At 56.7% G+C, this 26,464-nt stretch overlaps 1 protein-coding gene across 1 annotated transcript in view; it reads right to left on the minus strand.

The window, feature by feature from the left end:
* Positions 1–24,666, minus strand: part of SKIC2 (SKI2 subunit of superkiller complex) — a 31,337-nt gene extending 6,671 nt beyond the window's left edge. Inside the window, exons 1-20 of the mRNA XM_061352243.1 lie at positions 24,526–24,666; positions 23,341–23,462; positions 22,512–22,621; positions 21,689–21,806; positions 21,105–21,219; positions 20,261–20,335; positions 20,037–20,090; positions 19,448–19,644; positions 19,234–19,356; positions 18,573–18,718; positions 10,530–10,676; positions 9,071–9,155; positions 7,964–8,070; positions 6,253–6,399; positions 5,473–5,575; positions 3,274–3,486; positions 2,347–2,457; positions 1,623–1,734; positions 1,366–1,484; positions 483–620 (exon numbers count right to left, since the gene is read on the minus strand). Of these exons, the coding sequence (XP_061208227.1) occupies positions 483–620; positions 1,366–1,484; positions 1,623–1,734; positions 2,347–2,457; positions 3,274–3,486; positions 5,473–5,575; positions 6,253–6,399; positions 7,964–8,070; positions 9,071–9,155; positions 10,530–10,676; positions 18,573–18,718; positions 19,234–19,356; positions 19,448–19,644; positions 20,037–20,090; positions 20,261–20,335; positions 21,105–21,219; positions 21,689–21,806; positions 22,512–22,621; positions 23,341–23,462; positions 24,526–24,538 (2,355 nt within the window). The 5' untranslated portion in view covers positions 24,539–24,666. The remainder of the gene's footprint in view (positions 1–482; positions 621–1,365; positions 1,485–1,622; positions 1,735–2,346; positions 2,458–3,273; positions 3,487–5,472; positions 5,576–6,252; positions 6,400–7,963; positions 8,071–9,070; positions 9,156–10,529; positions 10,677–18,572; positions 18,719–19,233; positions 19,357–19,447; positions 19,645–20,036; positions 20,091–20,260; positions 20,336–21,104; positions 21,220–21,688; positions 21,807–22,511; positions 22,622–23,340; positions 23,463–24,525) is intronic.
* Positions 24,667–26,464: the final 1,798 nt, after the last annotated feature.

Consider the following 26,464-nt stretch of genomic DNA (forward strand, 5'->3'; position numbering starts at 1 on the left):
TCAATGGGTGTCAGTACGTCTCAGTGGTGTCAGTGGGGCTCAATGGGTGTCAATGGGGATCAATGGGGGTTAATGGGGATCAATGGTTCTCAGTTGGTCTCACTGGGACTCAATGGTATCAATGGGGCTCAATGGGGGTCAATGGGTCTCCATGGGCTCCATGGGGCTCTATGGGGCTCAATGGGTCTCAGTGGGCTCAATGGGACTCAATAGTGTCAATGGGGCTCAATGGAGCTCCACGGGGCTCAGTGGGGTCACTGGGTCTCCACGGTGTCAATGGGGCTCTATGGGGCTCAATGAGGCTCAATGCAGTCAGTGGGGTCAATGGGTCTCAATGGGCTCAATGGGGCTCTATAGGGCTCAATGGGTCTCAGTGGTGTCAATGGGTCTCTGTGGGTCTCTATGGGTCTCCATGGGTCTCCATGGGTCTCTATGGGCCTCCATGGGTCTCCATGGGTCTCCATGGGTCTCTATGGGCCCACCTCCTGCTCCCGGCGCAGCGGGAACTCGGCGTAGCTCCGGCGCAGCAGGTCCTGGACGCGCAGCTCCTGCGCCCGCAGCACATTGAGGATCATGGGGTAGGTGAGGCGGAACTGGGACTGCAGGCGGGTGGGGCGCCCCTGCCGGCGGGGGGACACGCTAAGGACACGCTAAGGACATGCTAAGGACATGCTAAGGACATGCTAAGGACACGCTAAGCACACACGGTAAGGACAAGCTAAGCACATGCTAAAGGCACACTAAGGACGTGCTAAGAACATGCTATGGCCACACTAAGGACACACTAAGCACATGCGAACGGCACACTATGAACATGATAAGGACACGCCAACTATATGCTAAAGACATGTTCAGAACATGTTAAGAATGCATTAAGGGCATGGTAAGGACATGTTAAGGACACACTAAGGACATGTTAAGGACACACTAAGAACACGCTAAGGACATATTCAGGACATGTTACAGGCACACTAAGGACACCTTACATATTAAGGGCATGGTAAAGACACGTTAAGGACACACTAAGAACATATTCAGGACATGTTAAGGACACACTAAAGACATCTTAGAGACATGTTAACAGCATGGTAAGGACATGCTAAGGACATGCTAAGGGCATGCTAAGGACACGTTAAAGACATGTTCAGGACACATTAAGAACATGCTAAGGACATCTTAAGGACACATTAAGGGCATGGTAAGGACATGTTAAGGATGCACTAAGGCCATGTTAAGGACACGCTAAGGACACACTAAGGACATGCTAAGGACATGTTAAGGACACGCTAAGGACATGCTAAGGACATGCTAAGTCCATGTTAAGGACACGCTAAGGCCATGTTAAGGACACGCTACGGGGCTCACCAGCATCATGCGGTGCAGGTCGGGCAGGTCGGGCACGCTGCCCCGGCACAGGATGATGACGGTGCCCATGGCATCGAGCCCCCGGCGCCCGGCGCGCCCGGACATCTGAATGTACTCACCTGTGGGGCAGCCCCATAGAGACCCATAGAGACCCATAGAGCCCCATAGCACCCCATAGAGCCCCATAGCACCCCATAGGGCCCCATAGAGCCCCATAGCACCCCATAGGGCCCCATAGAGCCCCCATTGTCCCTTACCTGGCAGCAGGTCCCGGAAGTTGTTCCCATCGTGCTTGCGGATGGAGTCGAAGACGACCGTGCGGGCCGGCATGTTCAGCCCCATAGCGAAGGTCTCGGTGGCAAAGAGCACCTGGGGTGGGGCAGGACCCATAGAGACCCCTTAGAAACCCATAGAGTCCATAGAGAACCATAGAGACCCATAGGGACCATAAAGCCCCATAGAGAAAATAGAGCCCCATAGAGAGCCATAGAGAGCCACAGTGACCATAGAGACCCATAGAGACCATTGAGTCCCACAGAGAGCCATAGAGACCCATAGAAACCATAGAGACCCATAGAGAACCATAGAGACCCATAGAGACCATAGAGAGCCATAGAGCCCCATAGACACCATAGAGACCATAGAGACCCATAGACACCCATAGACACCCATAGAGAGCCATGGAGCCCAATAGAAACCATAGACACCATAGAAACCATAGAGACCTATAGAGTCCCCATAGAAACCATTGAGACTCATAGAGACCCATAGACCCCATAGACACCCATAGAGACCACGGAGCCCCACAGAGACCCATAGACCCCATAGAGACCCATAGACGCCATATAGCCCCGTAGAGACCCATAGACCCCATAGAGACCACAGAACCCTATAGACCGCATAGAGACCCCATAGAGACCCATAGAGACCCCCAGAGCCCCATAGAGAGCCATCCCTGCCCCACGGCTGCCCCACACGCACCTTGACCAGCCCTTGGCTGAAGAGCATCTCCACGACCTCCTTGAGCAGGGGCAGGACCCCCCCATGGTGCACCCCGATGCCGCGCTGCAGCAGCTCCCCTATGGCCACCACCTGGGGGGACAGAGACCCACAGAGATCATAGAGACCCATAGAGACCATAGAGACCATAGAGACCCATAGAGAGAGACCATAGAGACCCATAGAGGCCATAGAAATCCATACAGACCATAGAGACCCCATAGAGACCATAAAGACCCATAGAGACCCATAGAGGCCATAGAGACCCAGAGACCCCATAGAGACCCATAGAGACCATAGAGACCCACAGAGACCCATAGAGACCATAACGACCCATAGAGACCCATAGAGACCATAGAGACCCACAGAGACCCACAGAGACCATAGAGATCTATAGAGACCCCATACAGCCCATAGAGATCCATAGAGCCCCATAGATACCCATAGACCACCACAGAAACCCATAGAGTCCTCATAGAGCCCCACAGAGACCTCAAAGACCCACCATAGACCCACAGAGCCCCAGAGACCCCACAGAGACTCCCACAGAGACCCCATAGACCCCCATAGACCCCCATAGACCCCCATAGACCTCCATAGACCTCCATAGACCTCCATAGACCCCCATAGACCCCCATAGACCTCCATAGACCTCCATAGACCCCCATAGACCCATAGACTCCATAGACCCCCATAGACCCCCATAGACCCCCATAGACCCCCATAGACCCCCATAGACCCCCATAGACCCCCATAGACCCCCATAGACCCCCATAGACCCCCATAGACCCCCATAGACCCCCATAGACCCCCATAGACCCCCATATAGACCTCCATAGACCCCCATAGACCCCCATAGACCCCCATATCCCCCCCATATCCCCCCCATATCCCCCCCATAGACCCCACCTGTGGCAGGCGGCGGTCGGGGGCCTTGAGTCGGGCGAGGCAGCGCTGGAGGAAGAGGCGGCTCCGTTGCCTCTCGCTGGGGCTCAGCAGCTCCGTGGGGCCCAGGGCGGCGGCGTGGGCGTCGCAGCGGCTGCGCGAGAAGGTGAAGGCCACGACGGGGAGGAGCCCCCGCTCCCGCAGCAGCCCCAGCAGCGCCTGCCACAGACCCCGCTCCTATGGGGCACAGAGACATGGGGGGGGTTAGACCTCCCAGCCTGCAGGGGGCGCTGTGGGGTGAGAATGGAGGGAGGTCTCTTTTAGACCTCCTATACTGCAGGGGGAGCTATGGAGGGCGGTCTCATTTAGACCTCCGAGCCTGCAGGGGGCGCTATGGAGTGAGTCCTGTTATACCTCCGAGCCTGCAGGGGGCGCTATGGGGTGAGTGGAGGGAGGTCTCTTTTAGACCTCCCATCCTGCAGGGGGCGCTATGGAGTGAGGCCTGTTATACCTCCGCTACTGTAGGGGGCGCTATGGAAGAAGGGGAGGTCTCTTTTAGACCCCCACTCCTGCAGGGGGCGCTATGGGGGTGATGGAGGAAGGGGAGAGGAGGAGGAGCCCCCGCTCCCGCAGCAGCCCCAGCAGCGCCTGCCACAGACCCCGCTCCTATGGGGCACAGAGAGAGACATGGGGGGGGGGGTTAGACCTCCCAGCCTGCAGGGGGCGCTGTGGGGTGAGTGGAAGGAGGTCTCTTTTAGACCTCCTATACTGCAGGGGGCGCTATGGAGTGAGGCCTGTTATAGCTCCGACACTGTAGGGGGCGCTATAGAGGAAGGGGAGGTCTCTTTTAGACCTCCCATCCTGCAGGGGGCGCTATAGAGTGAGGCCCGTTATACCTCCAATACTGTAGGGGGCGCTATGGAAGAAGGGGAGGTCTCTTTTAGACCCCCACCCCTGTAGGGGGCGCTATGGGGGGGTGATGGAGGAAGGGGAGAGGAGGAGGTGACCCCGCTCCCGCAGCAGCCCCAGCAGCGCCTGCCACAGACCCCGCTCCTATGGGGCACAGAGAGAGACATGGGGGGGGGTTAGACCTCCCAGCCTGCAGGGGGCGCTGTGGGGGTGATGGAGGAAGGGGAGAGGAGGAGGTGACCCCACTCCCGCAGCAGCCCCAGCAGCGCCTGCCACAGACCCCGCTCCTATGGGGCACAGAGAGAGACATGGGGGGGGGGGGGTTAGACCTCCCAGACTGCAGGGGGCGCTGTGGGGCGCTATGGAGGGAGGTCTCTTTTAGACCTCCCATCCTGCAGGGGGCGCTATAGAGTGAGGCCCGTTATACCTCCGCTACTGTAGGGGGCGCTATGGAGGGAGGTCTCTTTTAGACCTCCGAGCCTGCAGGGGGCGCTATAGAGTGAGGCCTGTTGTTATACCTCCACTACTGTAGGGGGCGCTATGGAGGGAGGTCTCTTTTAGACCTCCCATCCTGCAGGGGGCGCTATGGAGTGAGGCCTGTTATACCGTCACTACTGTAGGGGGCGCTATGGGGTAAGCAGGAGGAAGGGGAGGTCTCTTTTAGACCTCCCATCCTGCAGGGGGCGCTATGGTGTGAGGCCCGTTATACCTCCACTACTGTAGGGGGCGCTATGGTGAAAGGGAGGTCTCTTTTAGACCTCCGAGCCTGCAGGGGGCGCTATAGAGTGAGGCACGTTATACCTCCACTACTGTAGGGGGCGCTATGGTGAAAGGGAGGTCTCTTTTAGACCTCCAAGCCTGCAGGGGGCGCTATGGAGTGAGTCCTGTTATACCTCCAATACTGTAGGGGGCGCTATGGAGGGAGGTCTCTTTTAGACCTCCGATCCTGCAGGGGGCGCTATGGAGTGAGGCCCTTTATACATCCGCTACTGTAGGGGGCGCCATGGAGTGAGCTCGAGGAACTGGGGGGGGAACCCTTTTAGTCCTCCACTCCTGCAGGGGGCGCTATGGGGAAGCTGGGCCCCATTAGACCTCCACTCCTACAGGGGGCGCTATGGCCTGAGTCCCATTATACCCCTACTCCCATAGGGGGCGCTATGGGGTGAGCCCCCCCTTTATACCCCCACTCCTCTAGGGGGCGCTGTTGTGAGCAGGAACCACCCTTCCCACCCTCCCTCATACCCCCACTCCTCTATGGGGCGCTATGGGGTGAGCCTGACCCATAGCGCGACCCACAAGTTCCCCCCCACAGACCTGGCCCGGGGTCGTTGGCGCCATCGTGGGGTGCTTGGCCCCAAAGCTCTGCCCCGCTTTGCTGCTCTGCTGCTGCTTCTTGGCCTCCACCGCGGCGTAGTAACTGTGGGGCAGGAGAGAGGGGTCTGGGGGGGGGCTATGGGGGGTCTATGGGGGAGTCTATGGGGGGTCTGGGGGGTCTATGGGGAGTCTATGGGGGGTCTATGGGGTGTCCATGGGGGGTCTTATGGGAAGGCTATGGGGGGGCTATGGGGGGGTCTATGGGGTGTCCATGGGGTGTCTATGGGGCTGGGGTGTCTGTGGGGTAGGAGTGAGTGCAGTGGGGCTAGGTGCAGCACTTCTATGGGGTGTCTATGGGGCTGGAGTCTCTACAGGGCTGCATACAAGGTCTTTATGGAGATTCTATGGGGCTGGGTATGGGGTTCCTGTAGGGTCACTATGGGTCTCTATGTGTCTCCGTGGTCTTCGTAGTCTCTATGTCTCTATGGGGTGTCTATGGGTCTCTATGAGGTGTCTGAGTCTCTATGGGTCTACGGGGCTTTATGGGGGTTCTATGGTCTCTATGGGTCTCTATGGGTCTCTATGGGTCTCTATGGGTCTCTATGGGTCCCTATGGTCCCTATGGGTCTCTATGGGTCCCTATGGATCTCTATGGGTCCCAATGGGTCTCTATGGGTCCCTATGGGTTCCTATGGTCCCTATGGGTTCCTATGGTCCCTATGGGTCCCTATGGATCTCTATGGGTCCCAATGGGTCCCAATGGGTCCCCATGGGTCTCACCCCTGTGTGCTGAGGCTCCCGTGCGCATCCAGCAGCAGGAAGAGCTGCTCGCGGGTGCGGGGCCCGTTCCCCGTGTACAGGAAGTGCTGCAGCGGCACCGGGCGGCGCTGGGTGCTCAGCACCCGCAGGCACCGGCGCTTGGTGCGCCTGGGGGGGAGACAGGGTGAGGACCCCAAAACTGGGCCACAACACCCCAAAATCAGCCCAAAACACCCCAAAATCAGCCCAAAACACCCCAAAATCAGCCCAAAACACCCCAAAATCAGCCCAAAATCACCCCAGAACACCCCAAATCACCCCCAAATCACCCCAAAACACCCCTAAATCAGCCCAAAACACCCCAAAATCACCCCAAAACCACCCCAAACACCCCAAATCACCCCAAAACACCCCAAAATCAGCCCAAAACACCCCAGAACACCCGAAAATCAGCCCAAGCACACCAAAATCAGCCCAAAACACCCCAAAATCACCCCAAAACACCCCAAAATCAGCCCAAAACACCCCAAAATCACCCCAAAACACCCCAAAATCACCCCAAAACACCCCAAAATCAGCCCAAAACACACCAAAATCACATTATCCCCATTGCCCCATTACCCCATTCCCCCATCACCCCCATTATCCCCATTGACCCCCATTACCCCCATTGACCCCATTACCCCCACTGTCCCCATTACCCCAATTACACCCATTACCCCCATTCCCCCATCACCCCAATTGTCCCCATTGCCCCCCATTACCCCCATTCCCCCATCACCCCAATTGTCCCCATTGACCCCATTACCCCCCTTACCCCCATTGTCCCCATTACCCCACTGTACCCATCACCCCCATCACCCCCATCACCCCCATCACCCCCATTGCCCCCATTACCCCCATTGTCCCCATTGTTTCCATTGTCCCCATTACCCTGATTGTCCTCATTGTTCCCATTACCCACATTGTCCCCATTGTCTCCATTGGCCCCATTGTCCCCATTACCCTATTGCCCCCATTGTCCCGATTGTCCCCATCGTCCCCATTACCCCCATTGCCCCATTACCCCAATTACACTCATTACCCCATCACTCCCATTACCCCCATTGTCCCCATTGCCGCCATTACCCCCATTACCCCACTGTCCCCATCACCTCCATTGTCCCCATCACCCCCATTGCCCCCATTGCCCCCATTGTCCCCATCACCCCCATTGTCTGCATCACCCCCATTACCCCATTGCCCCCATTGCCCCCATTGCCCCCATTACCCCATTACCCCCATTACCCCATTGCCCCCATTACCCCCATTACCCCCATTACCCCCATTACCCCATTACCCCCATTACCCCATTGCCCCCATTACCCCCATTACCCCCATTACCCCCATTATCCCCATTACCCCCATTACCCCATTACCCCCATTACCCCCATTACCCCCATTACCCCCATTACCCCCATTACCCCATTACCCCCATTACCCCCATTACCCCATTGCCCCCATTACCCCATTACCCCCATTACCCCCATTGCCCCCATTACCCCATTCCCCCATTACCCCCATTGCCTCAATTACCCCCATTGCCCCCATTACCCCCATTACCCCCATTACCCCATTCCCCCATTGCCCCCCATTACCCCATTACCCCCATTACCCCATTTACCCCCATTACCCCATTACCCCCATTACCCCCATTACCCCCATTACCCCATTACCCCCCATTGCCCCTTACCCGACCCACTGGGCGAACTCCATGGCATTGGGGATGGTGGCACTGAGCAGGACGAGCTTCACGTGCTCGGGGAGCATGATGAGAACCTCCTCCCACACCACCCCTCGCTGCGGGCAGACCCATAGGGACCCATGGAGACCCATAGAGACCCCACAGAGACCCATAGAGACCCCCAGAGACCCATAGAGACCCCATAGAGACCCATAGAGACCCCCAGAGACCCATAGAGACCCCACAGAGACCCATAGAGACCCCCAGAGACCCATAGAGACCCCACAGAGACCCATAGAGACCCCCAGAGACCCATAGAGACCCCATAGAGACCCATAGAGACCCCATAGAGACCCATAGAGACCCCACAGAGACCCATAGAGACCCCCAGAGACCCATAGAGACCCCATAGAGACCCACAGAGACCCATAGAAACCACATAGAGACCCCATAGGGACTCATAGAGAACCCACAGAGACCCCATAGAGACCCATAGGGACCCATAGAGACCCATAGAGACCCCATAGAGACCCCAGAGACCCCATAGAGACCCATAGAGACCCCATAGAGACCCCATAGAGACCCATAGGAACCCATAGAGACCCCATAGAGACCCCATAGAGACCCATAGAGACCCATAGAGACCCCATAGAGACCCCATAGGGACCCATAGAGACCCATAGAGACACATAGAGACACATAGACACTCCATAGATACCCATAGAGACCTCATAGAGACCCATGGAGACCCATAGGGACCCTATAGAGCCCCACAGAGACCTATAGAGATTATAGAGCCCCATAGAGACCCCCCCCAGCCCCATAGGCGCCCCATAGGACCCCCCCCAGCCCCGTAGGCACCCCATAGGGCCCCCCCCAACCACATAGGTGCCCCACAGAACCACCCATAACTCCCATAGGGACCCCAATGATACCCGGTCCCAGCCCCATAGGACACCCCCTAGCCCCATAGGCACCCCATAGGACCCCCCCCAGCCCGTGGGTCCCCATCAGCCCCCCAGCCCCGTCAACACCCATCAGGGCCCCCGCAGCCCCATAGGCGCCCCATAGGACCCCCCCCCAGCCCCATAGACACCCCATAGGGCCCCCCCTGACCTCAGCATCATTGATGTAATGCACCTCATCGAAGATGACCCATTCCAGGTCCCGGATCACATCGGAGCCATTGTAGAGCATGGAGCTATGGGGCAGGAAAGGGGGATCGGGGGCTGTTCGGGGGTATTTTGGGTCTATTTGGGTCTATTTTGGGGTATTTTGGGTCTATCTTGGGCTATTTTGGGTCGATTTTGGGGTATTTTGGGTCGATTTTGGGGTATTTTGGGTCGATTTTGGGGTATTTTGGGTCGATTTTGGGGTATTTTGGGTCGGTTTTGGGGTATTTTGGGTCGATTTTGGGGTATTTTGGGTCGATTTTTGGGGGTATTTTGGGTCGATTTGGGGGTATTTTGGGTCTATTTTGGGGTATTTTGGGTCTATTTGGGGTATTTTGGGTCTATTTTGGGGTATTTTGGGTCTATTTGGGGCTATTTGGGGTCTATTTTGGGTCTATTTTGGTCTATTTTGGGTCTATTTGGGGTATTTTGGGTCTATTTGGGGGTATTTTGGGTCTATTTTGGGGTATTTTGGGTCTATTTTGGGGTATTTTGGGGTGTTTTGAGGTGTTTGGGGTGTATATGGAGCTTTTTGGGGGTGTTTGGGGTGTATTTGGGACCTTTTGGGGTGTATTTTGAGGTGTTTCAGGGGTGTTTTGGGTGTATATCGGTCTGGTTTGGGTGTATTTTGGGGTGGTTTTGGGTCTATTTTGGTCTGGTTTGGGTCTATTTTGGGGTGGTTTGAATCTATTTTGGGGTGTATTTTTGGGTGTATTTTGGTCTGGTTTGGGTGGATTTGGGGCTCTTTTTGGGTACATTTTTGGGTGTATTTTGGGGTGATTTGGATGAATTCTGGGTTGTTTTGGGCTGTTTTGGGCAGGTTTGGGGTGGTTTTGGTGCATTTTGGGCTCATTTGGGTGCATTTTGGGACGGTTTGGGTGTATTTTGGGGTGTTTTGGAGTGTTCTGGGTATATTTTGGGGTGGTTTGGGTGCATTTTGGGCTCATTTGGGTGCATTTTGGGCTGGTTTGGGTGTATTTTGGGGTGTTTTGGAGTGTTGCGGGTATCTTTTGGGGTGGTTTTGGTGCATTTTACACTGTTTTGGGTGTACTTTGGGGGGTTTTGGGGTTCTGTGTATATATTGGGGTGATTTGGGTGCATTTTGGGGTTGTTTGGGCCATTTTGGGCTGGTTTGGGTGCATTTTGGGCTGCTTCAAACGTATTTTGGGCCATTTTGGGTGCATTTGTGGCTGTTTCGGGTGGTTTTGGTGCATTTTGGGGTGGTTTTGGTGCATTTTGGGGTGTTTTGGTGCATTTTGGGGAGGTTTTGGTGCATTTTGGGGTGGTTTTGGTGCATTTTGGGCTATTTTTGGCCGTTTTGGGTGCATTTGGGGCTGTTTCGGGTGCTTTTGGTGCATTTTGGGCCATTTTGGGTGCCTTTGGCGCAGTTTCGGGGCGCTCACCGCAGGATCTCGGTGGTCATGACCAGGCAGGAGGCCTCGGGGTGCAGTTGGACGTCCCCCGTGAGCAGCCCCACGGACCCAAAGGTGCCCCGGAAGTCCCGGAACTTCTGGTTGGAAAGAGCCTTGATGGGAGACGTGTAAATGGAGCTGGGGGGGGAAATGGGGGGCAATGGGGGTTAATGGGGGGTAATGGGGGGTAATGGGGGGTAAAATGGGGGGGGAAATAGGGGGGACCCCCCCACTTACAGCACAACAGAGGGGGACCCCCATGGCTCCCCCATTGGACCCCCATAAGAGGCTTATAGGAGGGTATTAAGAGCCATAAGGAACAACAATGGCCACATTGGGTATTGCAGGGGCGCTATGGCTGGGTATTGCAGGAAACGGAGGGGGCTGCGTTTTGGGTGGGTTTGGGGCGTTTTGGAGGCGGTTTTTGGGGTGAAAAAGGGTGATTTGGGGTCCTGAGAGGGTTTAGGGGACCTCAATGATGATTGGGGACAAAAAAGGGGGCTTTTGGGGGCTCAAAAGGGCGGTTTATGGAATGGATTAGGTGTTAACAGTGGCACAACCACGACCTCTTGTGGCCACACTGGGTACTGCAGGGGCGCTATGGCTGGGTATAGCAGGGGATGGGGGGGCTGCGTTTTGGGTGTTCTAGAGGCGATTTTTGGGGTGAAAAAGGGCGGTTTTGGGTCTTGAGAGGGTTTAGGGACGCTCAATGATGATTGGGGCAAAAAAAGGGGTTTTGGGGACACTAAAAGGAAGGTTTATGGGATGAGTTTGGTGCTATCAATGGGACAACCACGACCTCTTGTGGCCACACTGGGTACTGCAGGGGCGCTATGGCTGGGTATAGCAGGGGATGGGGGGGCTGCGTTTTGGGTGGGTTTTGGGCGTTCTGGAGGCGATTTTTGGGGTGAAAAAGGGCAGTTTGGGGTCTTGAGAGGGTTTAGGGACGCTCAATGATGATTGGGGCAAAAAAAGGGGTTTTGGGGACACCAAAAGGAAGGTTTATGGCATGGGTTCAGTGCTAACAATGGCACAACCACGACCTCTTGTGGCCACACTGGGTACTGCAGGGGCGCTATGGCTGGGTATTGCCGGGGGGGGGGGCTGCGTTTTTGGGTGGGTTTTGCACGTTTTGGAAGCGATTTTTGGGGTGAAAAAGGGTGATTTTGGGTCCTGAGAGGGTTTAGGGGACCTCAATGATGATTGGGGACAAAGATGGGGGTTTTGGGGACACCAAAAGGGAGGTTTATGGGATAGATTTGATGCTAACAATGGAGCAACCGCGACGTCTTGTGGCCACACTGGGTACTGCAGGGGCGCTATGGCTGGGTATAGCAGGGGATGGGGGGGCTGCGTTTTGGGTGGGTTTTGGGCGTTCTGAAGGTGATTTTTGGGGTGAAAAAGGGCAGTTTTGGGTTCTGAGAGGGTTTAGGGACCCTCAGTGATGTTTGGGGACAAAAACGGGGGTTTTGGGGACACCAAAAGGGAGGTTTCTGGGATGAGTTTGGTGCTATCAATGGAGCAACCACGACCTCTTGTGGCCACACTGGGTATTGCAGGGGCGCTATGGCTGGGTATAGCAGGGGATGGAGGGGCTGCGTTTTGGGTGGGTTTTGGGCATTCTGAAGGCGATTTTCGGGGTGAAAAAGTGCGGTTTTGGGTCCTGAGAGGGTCTAGGGACGCTTATTGATGATTTGGGACAAAAATGGGGGTTTTGGGGACACCAAAAGGGAGGTTTATGGGATGGGTTCGGTGCTAAGAACGGCACAACCCCGACCTCTTGTGGCCACACTGGGTACTGCAGGGGCGCTATGGCTGGGTATAGCAGGGGATGGGGGGGGCTGCGTTTTGGGTGGGTTTTGGGCGTTCTGAAGGCGAAGGTGATTTTTGGGGTGAGGGCGACTGGTATTGAGAGGGTTTAGGGACGCTCAATGATGATTGGGGCAAAAAAAGGGGTTTTGGGGACACCAAAAGGAAGGTTTATGGGATGGGTTCGGTGCTAACAATGGAGCAACCCCGCCCTCTTGTGGCCACACTGGGTACTGCAGGGGCGCTATGGCTGGGTATAGCAGGGGATGGGGGGGTGCGTTTTGGGTGGGTTTTGGGCGTTTTGGAAGCGATTTTTGGGGTGAAAAAGGGTGATTTTGGGTCCTGAGAGGGTTTAGGGACTCTTATTGATGATTTGGGACAAAAATGGGGGTTCTGGGGACACCAAAAGGGAGGTTTATGGGATGGATTCGATGGTAACAATGGCACCACCACGACCTCTTGTGGCCACACTGGGTACTGCAGGGGCGCTATGGCTGGGTATAGCAGGGGATGGGGGGCTGCGTTTTGGGTGTTCTAGAGGCGATTTTTGGGGTGAAAAAGGGTGGTTTCGGGTCTTGAGAGGGTTTAGGGACGTCGGATGGATGATTAGCAAGAAAAAGGGGTTTTGGGGACACCAAAAGGAAGGTTTATGGGATGGGTTCGGTGCTAACAATGGAGCAACCCCGCCCTCTTGTGGCCACACTGGGTACTGCAGGGGCGCTATGGCTGGGTATAGCAGGAAGGGGGGGTGCTGCGTTTTGGGTGGGTTTTGGGCGTTCTGGAGGCGATTTTTGGGGTGAATAAGGGCAGTTTTGGGTCCTGAGAGGGTTTAGGGACGCTCAATGATGATTGGGGACAAAAATGGGGGTTTTGGGGACACCAAAAGGGAGGTTTATGGGATGGATTCGATGCTATCAATGGAGCAACCACGACCTCTTGTGGCCACACTGGGTACTGCAGGGGCGCTATGGCTGGGTATAGCAGGGGATGGGGGGGGGGCTGCGTTTTGGGTGCGTTTTGCGCGTTTTGGAAGCGATTTTTGGGGTGAAAAAGGGCAGTTTTGGGTCCTGAGAGGGTTTAGGGACCCTCAATGATGATTGGGGACAAAAAGGGGGGTTTTGGGGGCTCAAAAGGGAGGTTATGGGATGAGTTCAGTGCTAACAACGGCACAACCCCGACCTCTTGTGGCCACACTAAGTACTGCAGGGGCGCTGTGGCTGGGTATAGCAGGGGATGGGGGGGCTGCGTTTTGGGTGGGGTTTGCGCGTTTTGGAAGCGATTTTTGGGTTGGGAAAGGGTGTTTTTGGGTCCTGAGAGGGTCTAGGGACGCTTATTGATGATTTGGGACAAAAATGGGGGGGTTTGGGGACCCCAAAAGGGAAGTTTCTTGGATGTGTTTGGTGCTATGAATGGGACAGCCACGACCTCTTGTGGCCGCACTGGGTACTGCAGGGGCGCTATGGCTGGGCATAGCCGGGGATGGTCGGGGGGGGCTGCGTTTTGGGTGGGTTTTGGGTGTTTTGGAAGTGATTTTTGGGGTGAAAAAGGGTGATTTTGGGTTCTGAGAGGGTTTAGGGACACTCAATGATGATTGGGGACCCGAATAGGGGCGTTTCGGGACACCAAAAGGGAAGTTTATGGGATGGATTTGGTGCTATCAATGGAGCAACCACGACCTCTTGTGGCCACACTGGGTACTGCAGGGGCCCTATGGGTGGGTATAGCAGGGGATGGGGGGGGGGGCTGCGTTTTGGGTGGGTTTTGGGCGTTTTGGAGGCTATTTTTGGGGTGGAAAAGGTGGGTTTTGGGTCCTGAGATGGTTTAGGGGCCCTCAATGATAATTGGGGACCCCAATGGGGGGGTTTGGGGACACCAAAAGGGAGGATTCTGGGATGAGTTTGGTGTTATCAATGGGACAACCACGGCCTCTTGTGGCCACACTGGGTACTGCAGGGGCGCTATGGCTGGGTACAGCAGGGGATGGGGGGGGCTGCGTTTTGGGTGTTCTAGAGGCGATTTTTGGGGTGGAAAAGGTGTGTTTTGGGTCTTGAGAGGGTTTAGGGACGCTCAATGATGATTGGGGACCAAAATGGGGGGGTTTGGGGACCCCAAAATGGGGGTTTATGGGATGGATTTGATGCTAACAATGGGACCACCCCGCCCTCTTGTGGCCACACTGGGTACTGCAGGGGCGCTATGGCTGGGTATAGCAGGGGATGGGGGGGGGGGGGGCTGCGTTTTGGGTGGGTTTTGGGCGTTTTGGAGGCGATTTTTGGGGTGAAAAAGGGCGGGTTTGGGTCCTGAGAGGGTTTAGGGACCGTCGGTGATGATTGGGGACGAAAAGGGGGGTTTGGGGACACCAAAAGGGCGGTTTATGGCATGGATTTGATGCGAACAATGTGACCACCCCGCCCTCTTGTGGCCACACTGGGTACTGCAGGGGCGCTATGGTTGGGTATAGCAGGGGATGCGGGGGCTGCGTTTTGGGTGGGTTTTGAGCGTTTTGGAGATGATTTTTGGGGTGAAAAAGGGTGGTTTTGGGTCCTGAGAGTGTTTAGGGACCCTCAATGATGATTGGGGACAAAAAGGGGCGTTTTGGGGGCTCAAAAGGGAGCTTTATGGGATGGGTTGAATGCTAACAACGGCACAACCACGACCTCTTGTGGCCACACTGGGTACTGCAGGGGCGCTATGGCTGGGTACAGCGGGGGGGGGGGGGCTGCGTTTTGGGTGGGTTTTGGGCGTTCTGAAGTCGATTTTTGGGGTGAAAAAGGGCGGTTTTGGGTCCTGAGAGGGTTTAGGGACCCTCAATGATGATTGGGGACAAAAAGGGGGGTTTGGGGACACCAAAAGGGAGGTTTATGGGATGGGTTCGGTGCTATCAATGGGACAACCACGACCTCTTGTGGCCACACTGGGTACTGCAGGGGCGCTATGGCTGGGTATAGCAGGGGTGGGGGGGGGGCTGCATTTTGGGTGGGTTTTGATCATTCTGGAATCGATTTTTGGGGTGAAAAAGGGCGGTTTTGGGTCCTGAGAGGGTTTAGGGACGCTCAATGATGATTGGGGCAAAAAAAGGGGTTTTGGGGACACTAAAAGGAAGGTTTATGGGATGGATTTGGTGCTCTCAATGGAGCAAGCACGACCTCTTGTGGCCACACTGGGTACTGCAGGGGCGCTATGGCTGGGTATAGCAGGGGATGGGGGGGCTGCGTTTTGGGTGGGTTTTGGGCGTTTTGGAGGCAATTTTTGGGGCGAAAAAGGGCAGTTTTGGGTCCTGAGAGGGTTTAGAGACCGTCAATGATGATTGGGGAGAAAAAGGGGGGGTCTGGGGACACCAAAAGGGAGGTTTATGGGATGGGTTCAATGCTAACAATGGCACAACCACGACCTCTTGTGGCCACACTGGGTACTGCAGGGGCGCTAGGGCTGGGTATAGCAGGGGATGGGGGGACTGCGTTTTGGGTGTTCTAGAGGCGATTTTTGGGGGGAAAAAGGGTGGTTTTGGGTCTTGAGAGGGTTTAGGGACCCTCAATGGTGATTGGGGACCCAAATGGGGGTTTTGGGGACACCAAAAGGGAAGTTTATGGGATGGATTTGGTGCTATCAATGGAGGAACCGCGACCTCTTGTGGCCACACTGGGTACTGCAGCGGCGCTATGGCTGGGTATAGCAGGGGATGGGGGTCTGCGTTTTGGGTGGGTTTTGGGCGTTTTGGAAGCAATTTTTGGGGTGAAAAAGGTTGGTTTTGGGTCCTGAGAGCGTTTAGGGGCGCTCAATGATGATTGGGGACAAAAATGGGGGTTTTGGGGACACCAAAAGGGAGGTTTATGGGATGGATTCGATGCTATCAATGGAGCAACCACGACCTCTTGTGGCCACACTGGGTACTGCAGGAGCGCTATGGCTGGGTATAGCAGGGGATGGGGGGGGCTGCGTTTTGGGTGCGTTTTGCGCGTTTTGGAGGCAATTTTTGGGGTGAAAAAGGGCAGTTTTGGGTGCTGAGAGGGTTTAGGGACCCTCAATGATGACTGGGGACAAAAAGGGGGGTTCTGGGGACACCAAAAGGGAGGTTTATGGGATGGGTTCGGTGTTAACAATGGCACCACCCCGCCCTCTTGTGGCCACACTGGGTACTGCAGGGGCGCTATGGCTGGGTATAGCAGGGGATGGAGGGGCTGCGTTTTGGGTGGGTTTTGGGCGTTCTGAAGGCGATTTTTGGGGTGAAAAAGGTCGGGTTTGGGTCCTGAGAGGGTTTAGGGGCCCTCAATGATGATTGGGGACCCGAATGGGGGCGTTTGGGGACACCAAAAGGGAGGTTTCTGGGATGAGTTTGGTGCTAACAATGGAGCAACTCCGCCCTCTTGTGGCCACACTGGGTACTGCAGGGGCGCTATGGCTGGGTATAGCAGGGGATGGATGGGGGGGCTGCGTTTTGGGTGGGGTTGGGGCGTTTTGGAGGCGATTTTTGGGGCGAAAAATTGTGGTTTTGGGTCCTGAGAAGGTTTAGGGAAGCTTAATGGTGAATGGGGACAAAAAGGGGGGTTTTGGGGACACAAAAAGGGAGGTTTATGGGATGGGTTCGGTGCTAACAATGGGACCATCCCGCCCTCCTGTGGCCACACTGGGTACTGCAGGGGCGCTATGGCTGGGTCCAGCAAGGGATGGAAGGGGGGGGGCTGCGTTTTGGGTGGGTTTTGGGCGTTCTGGAAGCGATTTTTGGGGTGAAAAAGGGTGGTTTTGGGTCCTGAGAGGGTTTAGGGACCCTCAATGATGATTTGGGACAAAAAGGGGTCTTTTGGGGGCTCAAAATTGCGCTTTATGGAATGGATTCGGTGTTAACAACGGCACAACCACGACCTCTTGTGGCCACACTGGGTACTGCAGGGGCGCTATAGTGGGTATAGCAGGGGATGGGGGGGCTGCGTTTTGGGTGTGTTTTGGGCGTTTTGGAAGCGATTTTTGGGGTGAAAAAGGGCAGGTTTGGCTCCTGAGAGGGTTTAGGGACGCTCAATGATGATTTGTGATAAAAAGGGGGGTTTTGGGGACACCAAAAGTGCGGTTTATGGGATGCGTTCGGTGCTAACAACGGCACAACCGCGACCTCTTGTGGCCACACTGGGTACTGCAGGGGCGCTATGGCTGGGTATAGCAGGGGATGGGGGGGGGGGGGGGCTGCGTTTTGGGTGGGTTTTGGGCGTTTTGGAGGCGATTTTGGGGGTGAAAAAGGGTGGTTTTGGGTCCTGAGAGGGTTTAGGGACCCTCAATGATGATTGGGGACAAAAAAGGGGGGTTTTTGGGGACACTAAAAGCGAGATTAATGGCATAGATTTGATGCTAACAATGGGACAAGCACGACCTCTTGTGGCCAGACTGGGTACTGCAGGGGCGCTATGGCTGGGTATAGCAGGAGATGGGGGGGCTGCGTTTTGGGTGGGTTTTGAGCGTTTTGGAGACGATTTTTGGGGTGAAAAAGGGGGGTTTTGGGTCCTGGGAGGATTTAGTGACCCTCAATGATGATTGGGGACAAAAAGGGTTGTTTTGGGGACACCAAAAGGGAGGTTTATGGGATGGATTTGATGCTAACAATGGAGCAACCACGACGTCTTGTGGCCACACTGGGTACTGCAGGGGCGCTATGGCTGGGTATAGCAGGGGATGGGGGGGCTGCGTTTTGGGTGGGTTTTGAGAATTTTTGAGGCGATTTTTGGGGTGAAAAAGAGCGGTTTTGGGTCCTGAGAGGGTCTAGGGACGATATTGATGATTTGGGACAAAAATGGGGGGATTTGGGGACACCAAAAGGGAGGTTTATGGGATGGGTTCGGTGCTAACAATGGCACAACCCCGACCTCTTGTGGCCACACTGGGTACTGCAGGGGCGCTATGGCTGGGTATAGCAGGGGATGGGGGGCTTCGTTTTGGGCGTTGTGGAGGCGATTTTTGGGTTGAAAAAGGGTGGTTTTGGGTCCTGAGAGGGTTTAGGGGCCCTCAATGATAATTGGGGACAAAAAGGGTGGTTTTGGGGGCTCAAAAGGGAGGTTATGGGATGGATTTGATGGTAACAATGGGACAACCACGACCTCTTGTGGCCACACTGGGTACTGCAGGGGCGCTATGGCTGGGTATAGCAGGGGATGGGGGGGCTGCGTTTTGGGTGGGTTTTGCGCGTTTTGGAAGCGATTTTTGGGGTGAAAAAGGGCGGTTTTGGGTGCGGGAGGGTCTCACCGGGCCATGTGGCGCTGCGCTAGGGCAATGGCGTACTCGGCAATGGCCGTTTTACCCGCCGAGGTGTGGGCGGCCGCCAGCAGAGAGTGCCCCTGCTCCAGGCACAGCACGGCCCGGAGCTGGAACGGGTCCGGCTTAAAGGGCCACTGAGGGGGGGGTAATGGGGATACAATGGGGATGGGGCCCACAAAGGACGAGCCCACTTTAAGACACCCACAAACCCCTTTAGGACCCCCCTAAACCCCTTTAGGACCCCCCCCAAACCCCTTTGTGCCCACCCAAACCCCTTTGTGCCAACCCAAACCCCTTTAGGACCCCCCCTAAAACCCTTTTAGCCCCCCCCAAACCCCTTTTGTGCCCCCCCAAACCCCTTTAGGACCCCCCCAAACCCCTTTAGGACCCCCCCAAACCCCTTTTAGCCCCCCCAAACCCCTTTAGGACCCCCCAAACCCCTTTTAGCCCCCCCCAAACCCCTTTAGAACCCCCCCAAACCCCTTTAGGACCCCCCAAACCCCTTTAGGACCCCCCCAAACCCCTTTAGAACCCCCCCAAACCCCTTTGTGCCCCCAAACCCCTTTAGGACCCCCAAACCCCTTTAGAACCCCCCTAAACCCCTTTAGGACCCCCCCAAACCCCTTTAGGACCCCCCCCCCAATTCCACCTTAAAGGCCGGGTCAGGCACCAGGCTCTCGAAGTCCTCCATTGGCTCACTGGTGTCAACGGCCACAGCCCATTGGTCCTCGGGGGGGGCCGGGGGCGGGGCTGGGGCGGGCTCTACCACTTCCTATGGGAGGAGGGGGGTGTGTCAATATAAAGGGGGGGGGGCACAATAACACACACACACCCCCCCCCCATTGATCCCTATGGAGCCCCACCTGATGCAGGAGCTCATCCACGCTGTCGCTATGGGGCAATGGGGGGGGGCTCTTCGGGGGGTCCCCATCTCTGCCCCCCACTTCCGGTTTGGGGGGGCCCCCCCCCTCAATGTCTTCGTCCCCCCCCAAGTCAAAGGGGTCCAAGGTCTGGAGGAGGCTGCAGAGGGAAAGGGGTCCCCCCCCACCATGGCCCCCAACTGGGGGGGGTGGTCAACAACAAAGGGGGGGCCACAATGGGGGGAACACCATAGACCCCCATAGAGCACCCCCTAAAGCCCCATAGGCACCCCATAGAAACCCCCAGACCCCCACAGACACCCCCAAAACCCCATAGGACCCCCATAAGACCCACCCAGACCCCCATAGACCCCCACAGGACCCCCATAGACACCCCCAAACCCCCATAGGACCCCCATAGACCCCCATAGACACCCCATAGACACCCCATAGACACCCATAGACCCCCCCCAGACCCCCATAAAACCCTCACAGACCCCCATAGGACCCCCATACAATGCCCCCCCCCATTCATTAAATACCCCCCATAAGGGGTTAAACCCCCCCCCCCCCTTATGTGCCCCCCCCCTACCTGAAGCCTTGTACTCGACCCCTCTTTTCAGCCCTGGGGGGGTCACCAATAGGTCTGGGGGGGGGGGCAAAAAGAGGTTTAATGGGGGGGGCGCACCCCAATAAGTGCTTTAAAGGGGGGGGGCCTAGGGATGGGGGGACACCCGAGAATGGAGAGAGGAGACACGGAATTGGGGAGACCTACCCCAAAATTGGAGGGGGGACACCCCAAAATGGGGGGGGTACCAGTGTCGAAGTCCACATCCTCCTCTTCGTCGCCATGGATACGGAGCTGCTCCAGGCTGGGCTCATCCAATCCAGCTGGGGGGGGGGTGTCAAAAAGGGGGGGTTTGGGGGGCAAAAGGGGGTGCAGGAAGGAATTGGGGTCCCTGAGTGGGGGGCGTTGGGGTCTATGGGAGGGGGGCTTGGGGGGGTCAAAGGGGGGGTCTTATGGGGGACATTATGGGGGTTTGGGGTCCATGGGGGGGGTTTGTGAGGGTCAAAGGGGAGGGGATGGGGTCCCCAAGGGGGAGTTTTGGGGTCTATGGGGAGGGTTGGGGGGGGCAAAGGGGGGGGTTGGGGGTGCTGGGGGGGGTTCTATGGGGGGGGTCTTATGGGGGGGTCTATATGGGGTTTATAAGGGGTCAATAGAGGGAGGTGTGTGGGGAGGTGGAGGGTGGTGGGGTGTGTGAATGGGGGGTCCATGGGGGGTTCATGGGGGGGTCTATGGGGGGGTCCATAGGGTGGTCCATGGGGGGGGGGTCCATGGGGGGTGGGTCCATGGGGGGATTCCATGGAGGGGGTCCATGGAGGGGGGGTCCATGAGGGGGGTCCATGGGGGGGTCCATGGGGGGGTCTATGGGGGGGTCTATGGGGGTTCATGGGGGGGGTCCATGGGGGGGGTCCATGGGGGGGATTCATAGAGGGGGGGTCCATGGGTTGGGTATTGCGGGGGGGTCCAAAGGGGAGATTGGTGGGAGAGGTGGGAGGTTGCACGGGTTGGGTCCATGGGGGGTCCATATGGGGGTCTATGGGGGGGGGTCCATAGGGGGGTCCATGGGGGGGTCCATGGGGGGGTCTATGGGGGTACCTGGCCAGAAAGGGCAGGAGGTGGCGCTGCCCCATAGATTCTCTTGGGGGGGGCCGGGGGGGCGGCGCAGGGAGAGCGAGTTCTTGGCTGAGAGCCCCACATTGGGCAGCAGCTCCTGGGGGGGGGACACACACAAGGGACAGGGGGGGGTCAGTCAAAAATAGCCCCAAGTAGCCCGAAATAGACCCAAAATAGCCAAAAATAGACCAAAATAGCCCAAAATAGGCCCAAAATAGCCCAAATAGCCCTAAAATAGCTCCAAAACAGTCAAAAATAGCCCGAAGTAGACCAAAATAGCCCGAACCCAACCCTAAATAGCCCAAATTAGCCCCAAAACCCCCACAGAACCCCTCCAAACCCCCATAGGACCCCCCTTGACCCCACAGAACGACTACAGGACCCCATAGAACCCCCCAAAACCCCCATAAGACCCCATAGGACCCCACAGACCCCCATAGACCCCCATAGACCCCCATAGAAACCCCACAGGACCCCCATAGAACCCCCATAGAACCCCATAGAAACCCCATAGAACCCCATAGAACCCCCATAGACCCCCATAGACCCCCATAGAACCCCCCCACCTCAACGAAGCCCTTCAAGGAGCCGCTTTTGGGGTCCCTTTGGGCCCGGAGCCCCCCCATAGGGGGGGTTGGCTCCAAGGCAAAGAGGTTCCGGGGCTCCGGGTGCCGGGACCATGACCTGGGGGGGGGGCAATGGGGGGGTCAGGGGACAGGAACCCCCCCCAAGGGCCTTTAGAGCCCCCACAGGCCCCAGTATGAGCCCCCCATAGACTCCCATAGGCCCCCCCATTGGACCCCCATAGGCCCCCCCATTGGACCCCCATTGATCCCCATAGACCCACCCCCTATCCCCTATAGACCCCCATAGACCTCCCCCAGACCCCCATAGGAGCCCCCATAGACCCCACATTGATGCCCACACACCCCCCCATAGGACCCCCATAAGACCATCCATAGGACCCCCACAGACCCCCATTGACACCCACAGATCCTCCCATAGGACCTCCATAGACCCCCCCATAGGACCCCCATAAGACTCCCCCATAGGAACCCCATACACCCCCCATAGACCCCCATAGGACTCCCATGGACCCCCCCATAGAACCCCCATTGATGCCCATAGACCCCCCCATAGGATCCCCATTGATGCCCACATAGGACCCCCACAGACCCCCCCATAGGACCCCCATAGACCCCTATAAGACCCCCCCATAGGAACCCCATACACCCCTCATAGACCCACAAAGACCCCCATAAGACCCCCCCATAGGAACCCCATACACCCCCCATAGGACCCCCACAGACCCCCCATAGACCCCCATAAGACCTCCCCATAGGAACCCCATACACCCCCCATAGACCCCCCCATAGACCCCCCCCATACCTTTGGGCCCTCTCATGCTGGTGGGGGGGAAGCCACTCGGGGGACCCCAAAAGCTTCTGCTCCAGCTCCGAAACAAGGGAGGGGGCGAAAGGGGGGACCCCCAGAGGGAGCTTGGGGGGGGGGGGGGGAAGAGGTCAGAGGTCAGTTTGAGGGGGCTCAGGGGGGGCTCATAACCCCCCCCTTCCCCATGCACTTGGGGGTCCCAAAAGGGGGTTTATTGGGGTCAATGGGGGGGGTTTAGGGTGTACAAAGGGGTGGGCGGTCAATGTGGGGTAATGGGGGTACAAAGGGGAGTCAATGGGGATCAATGGGTGTCAGTAGTGGTCAATGGGTGTCAATGGGGATCAGTAGTGGTCAATGGGGCTCAACGGGGGTCAGTGGGGATCAATGGGGGTCAATGAGGATCAATGGGGCTCAATGGGAGTCAATAGGGCTCAACAGGTGTCAATGGTGTCAATGAGGATCAATAGGGGTCAATGGGTTCAATGGGGATCAATGGGTGACAATAGGTTTCAATGGGGTCAATGGGGCTCAGTGGGGTTCAATGGGGTCTATGGGTGTCAATGGGGCTCAAGGGCCTCAATGTGTGTCAATGGTGATCAATGGGGTCAATCGGGCTCAGTGGGTGTCAATGGGGCTCAGTGGGATCAATGGGGATCAATGGGGCTCAATGGGATCAGTGTGGCTCAATGGGTGTCAATGGGGCTCAATGGGTGTCAATGGGACCAATGGGGTTCAATGGGGCTCAGTGGGACCAATGGGGCTCAATGGGGCTCAATGGGCTCAATGGGGCTCAATGGGGCTCAATGGGGCTCAATGGGGGTCTCACTGTGGCTCGGTGGGGGGGTCCCCGAGCCCCCCCCGGGGGTCCCACCACCAACTCGAAGGTCCCAGCACATCCCAGCTCCAGCAGCGCCAATGGCAGCTCCCGTGGGGAGCGGGGGGGCAGCGCTATGGGGCAGGGGTGCAATGGGGGTCAGAGACACCCCATAGACCCCCGTAACCACCCCATAGACCCCCACAATCCCCTATAGCCTCCCCATAGACCCTCATACCCGCTCATAACCATCCCATAGACCCCTATAACTACTTCATAGACTCCCATATCCCCCTATAACCACCCCATAAACCCCCACAGGCCCCATAACGTCCTCATAGACCCACATAATCACCCCATAGACCCCCATAACCACCCCACAGACCCCCATAACCCCCTATAACAACCCCATAGCCACTCCATAGACCCCCATAACCCCCCTATAGACCCCCTCATAACCACCCCATAGACCCCTTAACCCCCTATAACCCCACAGACCCCCATAACCCCCTATAACCACCCCATAGACCCCCTAACCTCCCCATAAACCCCCATAACTACCCCATAGACCCCCATAACCACCCCATAGAGCCCCATAACCCCCTATAACCAACCCATAGCCACCCCATAGCCCCCCATAGACACCCCATAGAGCCCCATAACCCCCTATAACCAACCCATAACTACCCCATAGACCCCCATAACCACCCCACAGCCCCCCATAGACACCCCATAGAGTCCCATAATCCCTTATATCCAACCCATAACCACCCCATAGCCCATAACCACCCCATAGCCCCAGAGCCCCCTATAACCAACCCATAGACCCCCATAACCACCCCATAGTCCCCCACAGAGCCCCATAACCCCCTATAACCAAGCCATAACCCCCTATAACCGACCCATAACCACCCCATAGCCCCCCACAGGCACCCCATAGAGCCCCATAACCCCTTATAACGACCCCATAACCACCCCATAGCTCCCCATAACCACCCCATAGACCCCCCATAACCACCCCATAGACCCCCATAACCACCCCATAGCCCCCCATAGAGCCCCATAACCCCCTATAACCAAGCCATAACCCCCTATAACCGACCCATAACCACCCCATAGCCCCCCACAGACACCCCATAGAGCCCCATAACCCCCTATAACCACCCCATAGCTCCCCATTGCCCCCCATTGCCCCACCGATGCGCTCCATCTCCCTCCCGCCGCTCCGCAACGGGGACTCCGTGCCCCGGAACCACTCCGTTCAGCCCGCAGAGCCGGGCGGAAGTGCAGGGAAGCCGGACCGGAAGTGCGTGAAGTCCTGGCAAAGAGGCGGAACTGGCCGCCCCCTTCTTCTCCACCAATCAGCGGCCGTCGCTAGGCAGGTTATGCAAATAAAGAGAGAGGCGCGGTGCACTGTGGGAAAGGTGCTATAAGGAGCCTGCGGAGGGCTATAGGGGGGTTATTGGGGGCTATGGCGGTCTATAGGGGGTAGGGATGGGCACTGGGACCAGTTTAGGGTGGGCACTGGGACCAGTTCAGGCTTTTATTGCTATTCCCGGTCATTTTCCATGATTCCCATGGGATTTGGGGCCTTTGCCATATCCCACACACCAAACAATGGAGTCCAGCAGGGAGAGCACTGCATCCTGTGGGGTCATGGAACCTCTTATCCCATACCCTATATATCCCATACCCCATATCCTATACTCCATATCCTATACCCCATACCCCATACCCCATACCCATATCCCATACCCCATACCCCATACCCCATATCCCATACCCCATACCCCATACCCCATATCCCATACCCCATATCCCACACCCCATATCCCATATCCCATACCCCATACCCCATATCCCATACCCCATACCCTATATCCCATATCCCATAATAACCCCATATCCCATACCCCATATCCCATATCCCATACGGATCCACATGTAGGGACTAAAGCCCTTTGGGGACCTCATCGTCCCCATAGGGTTGGCTTTGTCCCCTATGTCCCTCTGCCTCCGGTTCTTACGTGGGGTGGCCATAGGGGGCCGTCCACGCCTTTGTGGGAGGTGGGGGGGCTTGTGCCCTATATCCCCCTATACCCCCCCCCTATTGGCCCTAGAGGGTCTGATGGATGAATGCAGCACAACCCTATACGAGCCCTTGGAGAAGCTCCATAGGGATTCCAGTACCCGTCCCCTATAGGGTCTGATGGATGAAGGCAGCACAACCCTATACGAGCCCTTGGAGAAGCTCCATAGGATGCAACTATCCCTGTCCCCTATAGGGTCTGATGGATGAAGGCAGCACAAACCCTGCTACGAGCCCTTGGAGAAGCTCCATAGGGATTCCAGTCCCTGTCCCCTATAGGGTCTGATGGATGAAGGCAGCACAACCCTATACGAGCCCTTGGAGAATCTCCATAGGGATTCCAGTCCCTGTCCCCTATAGGGTCTGATGGATGAAAGCAGCACAACCCTATAGGAGCCCTTGGAGAATCTCCATAGGGATTCCAGTACCTGTCCCAGTGTCATTCCAAACCAGAAGCTTCAGCCAGGACCTGGAAAAGGGGAGGGAAAGAGGACCTATAGGTCAGTGTCTATAGGGTGAGGCCTTGAAGGGGCTGGACCCTATAGGGGGAGGTCTATAGGGGGTTGGACCCTATAGGGGGAGGTCTATAGGGGGTTAGTGGGGTGGGTTCCTATAGGATCCAGTCTGTACAAGTGGGTGAGATCCCTATAGGGGCTGTAGTGGCTGGGCATGGTCCCTATAGGGGCTTAAGGGCTGGTGCTGGTGCCTATAGGGGCTGGGCATAGCCCCTATAGGGTCTATAAGGGCTGTACGGGCTGGATATGGTTCCCATAGGGTCTATAAGGGCTGGGGCTGGTGCCTATAAGGTCTGGGTATGGTCCCTATAGGGGCTATAGGGGATGGACATGGTCCCTATAGGGTATATAGGTGCTGGGTATGGTCCCTATAGGGCTGGGCATGGTCCCCACAGGGTCTATAGGGGCTGCTGCTGGTCCCTATAGGGTCTATAGGGGCTGAATATGGTCCCCATAGGAGCTGTAGGAGCTGGTGCCTGTTCCTATAGGGTCTATAGGGGGTGAATATGGTCCCCATAGGGGCTATAGGGGA

The sequence above is a fragment of the Neopsephotus bourkii genome, unplaced genomic scaffold, assembly GCF_033783945.1.
Source record: "Neopsephotus bourkii isolate Nb327-2 ecotype Australia unplaced genomic scaffold, CSIRO-AGI_Nbou_v1 NB_644, whole genome shotgun sequence".
NCBI lineage: Eukaryota > Metazoa > Chordata > Aves > Psittaciformes > Psittacidae > Neopsephotus > Neopsephotus bourkii.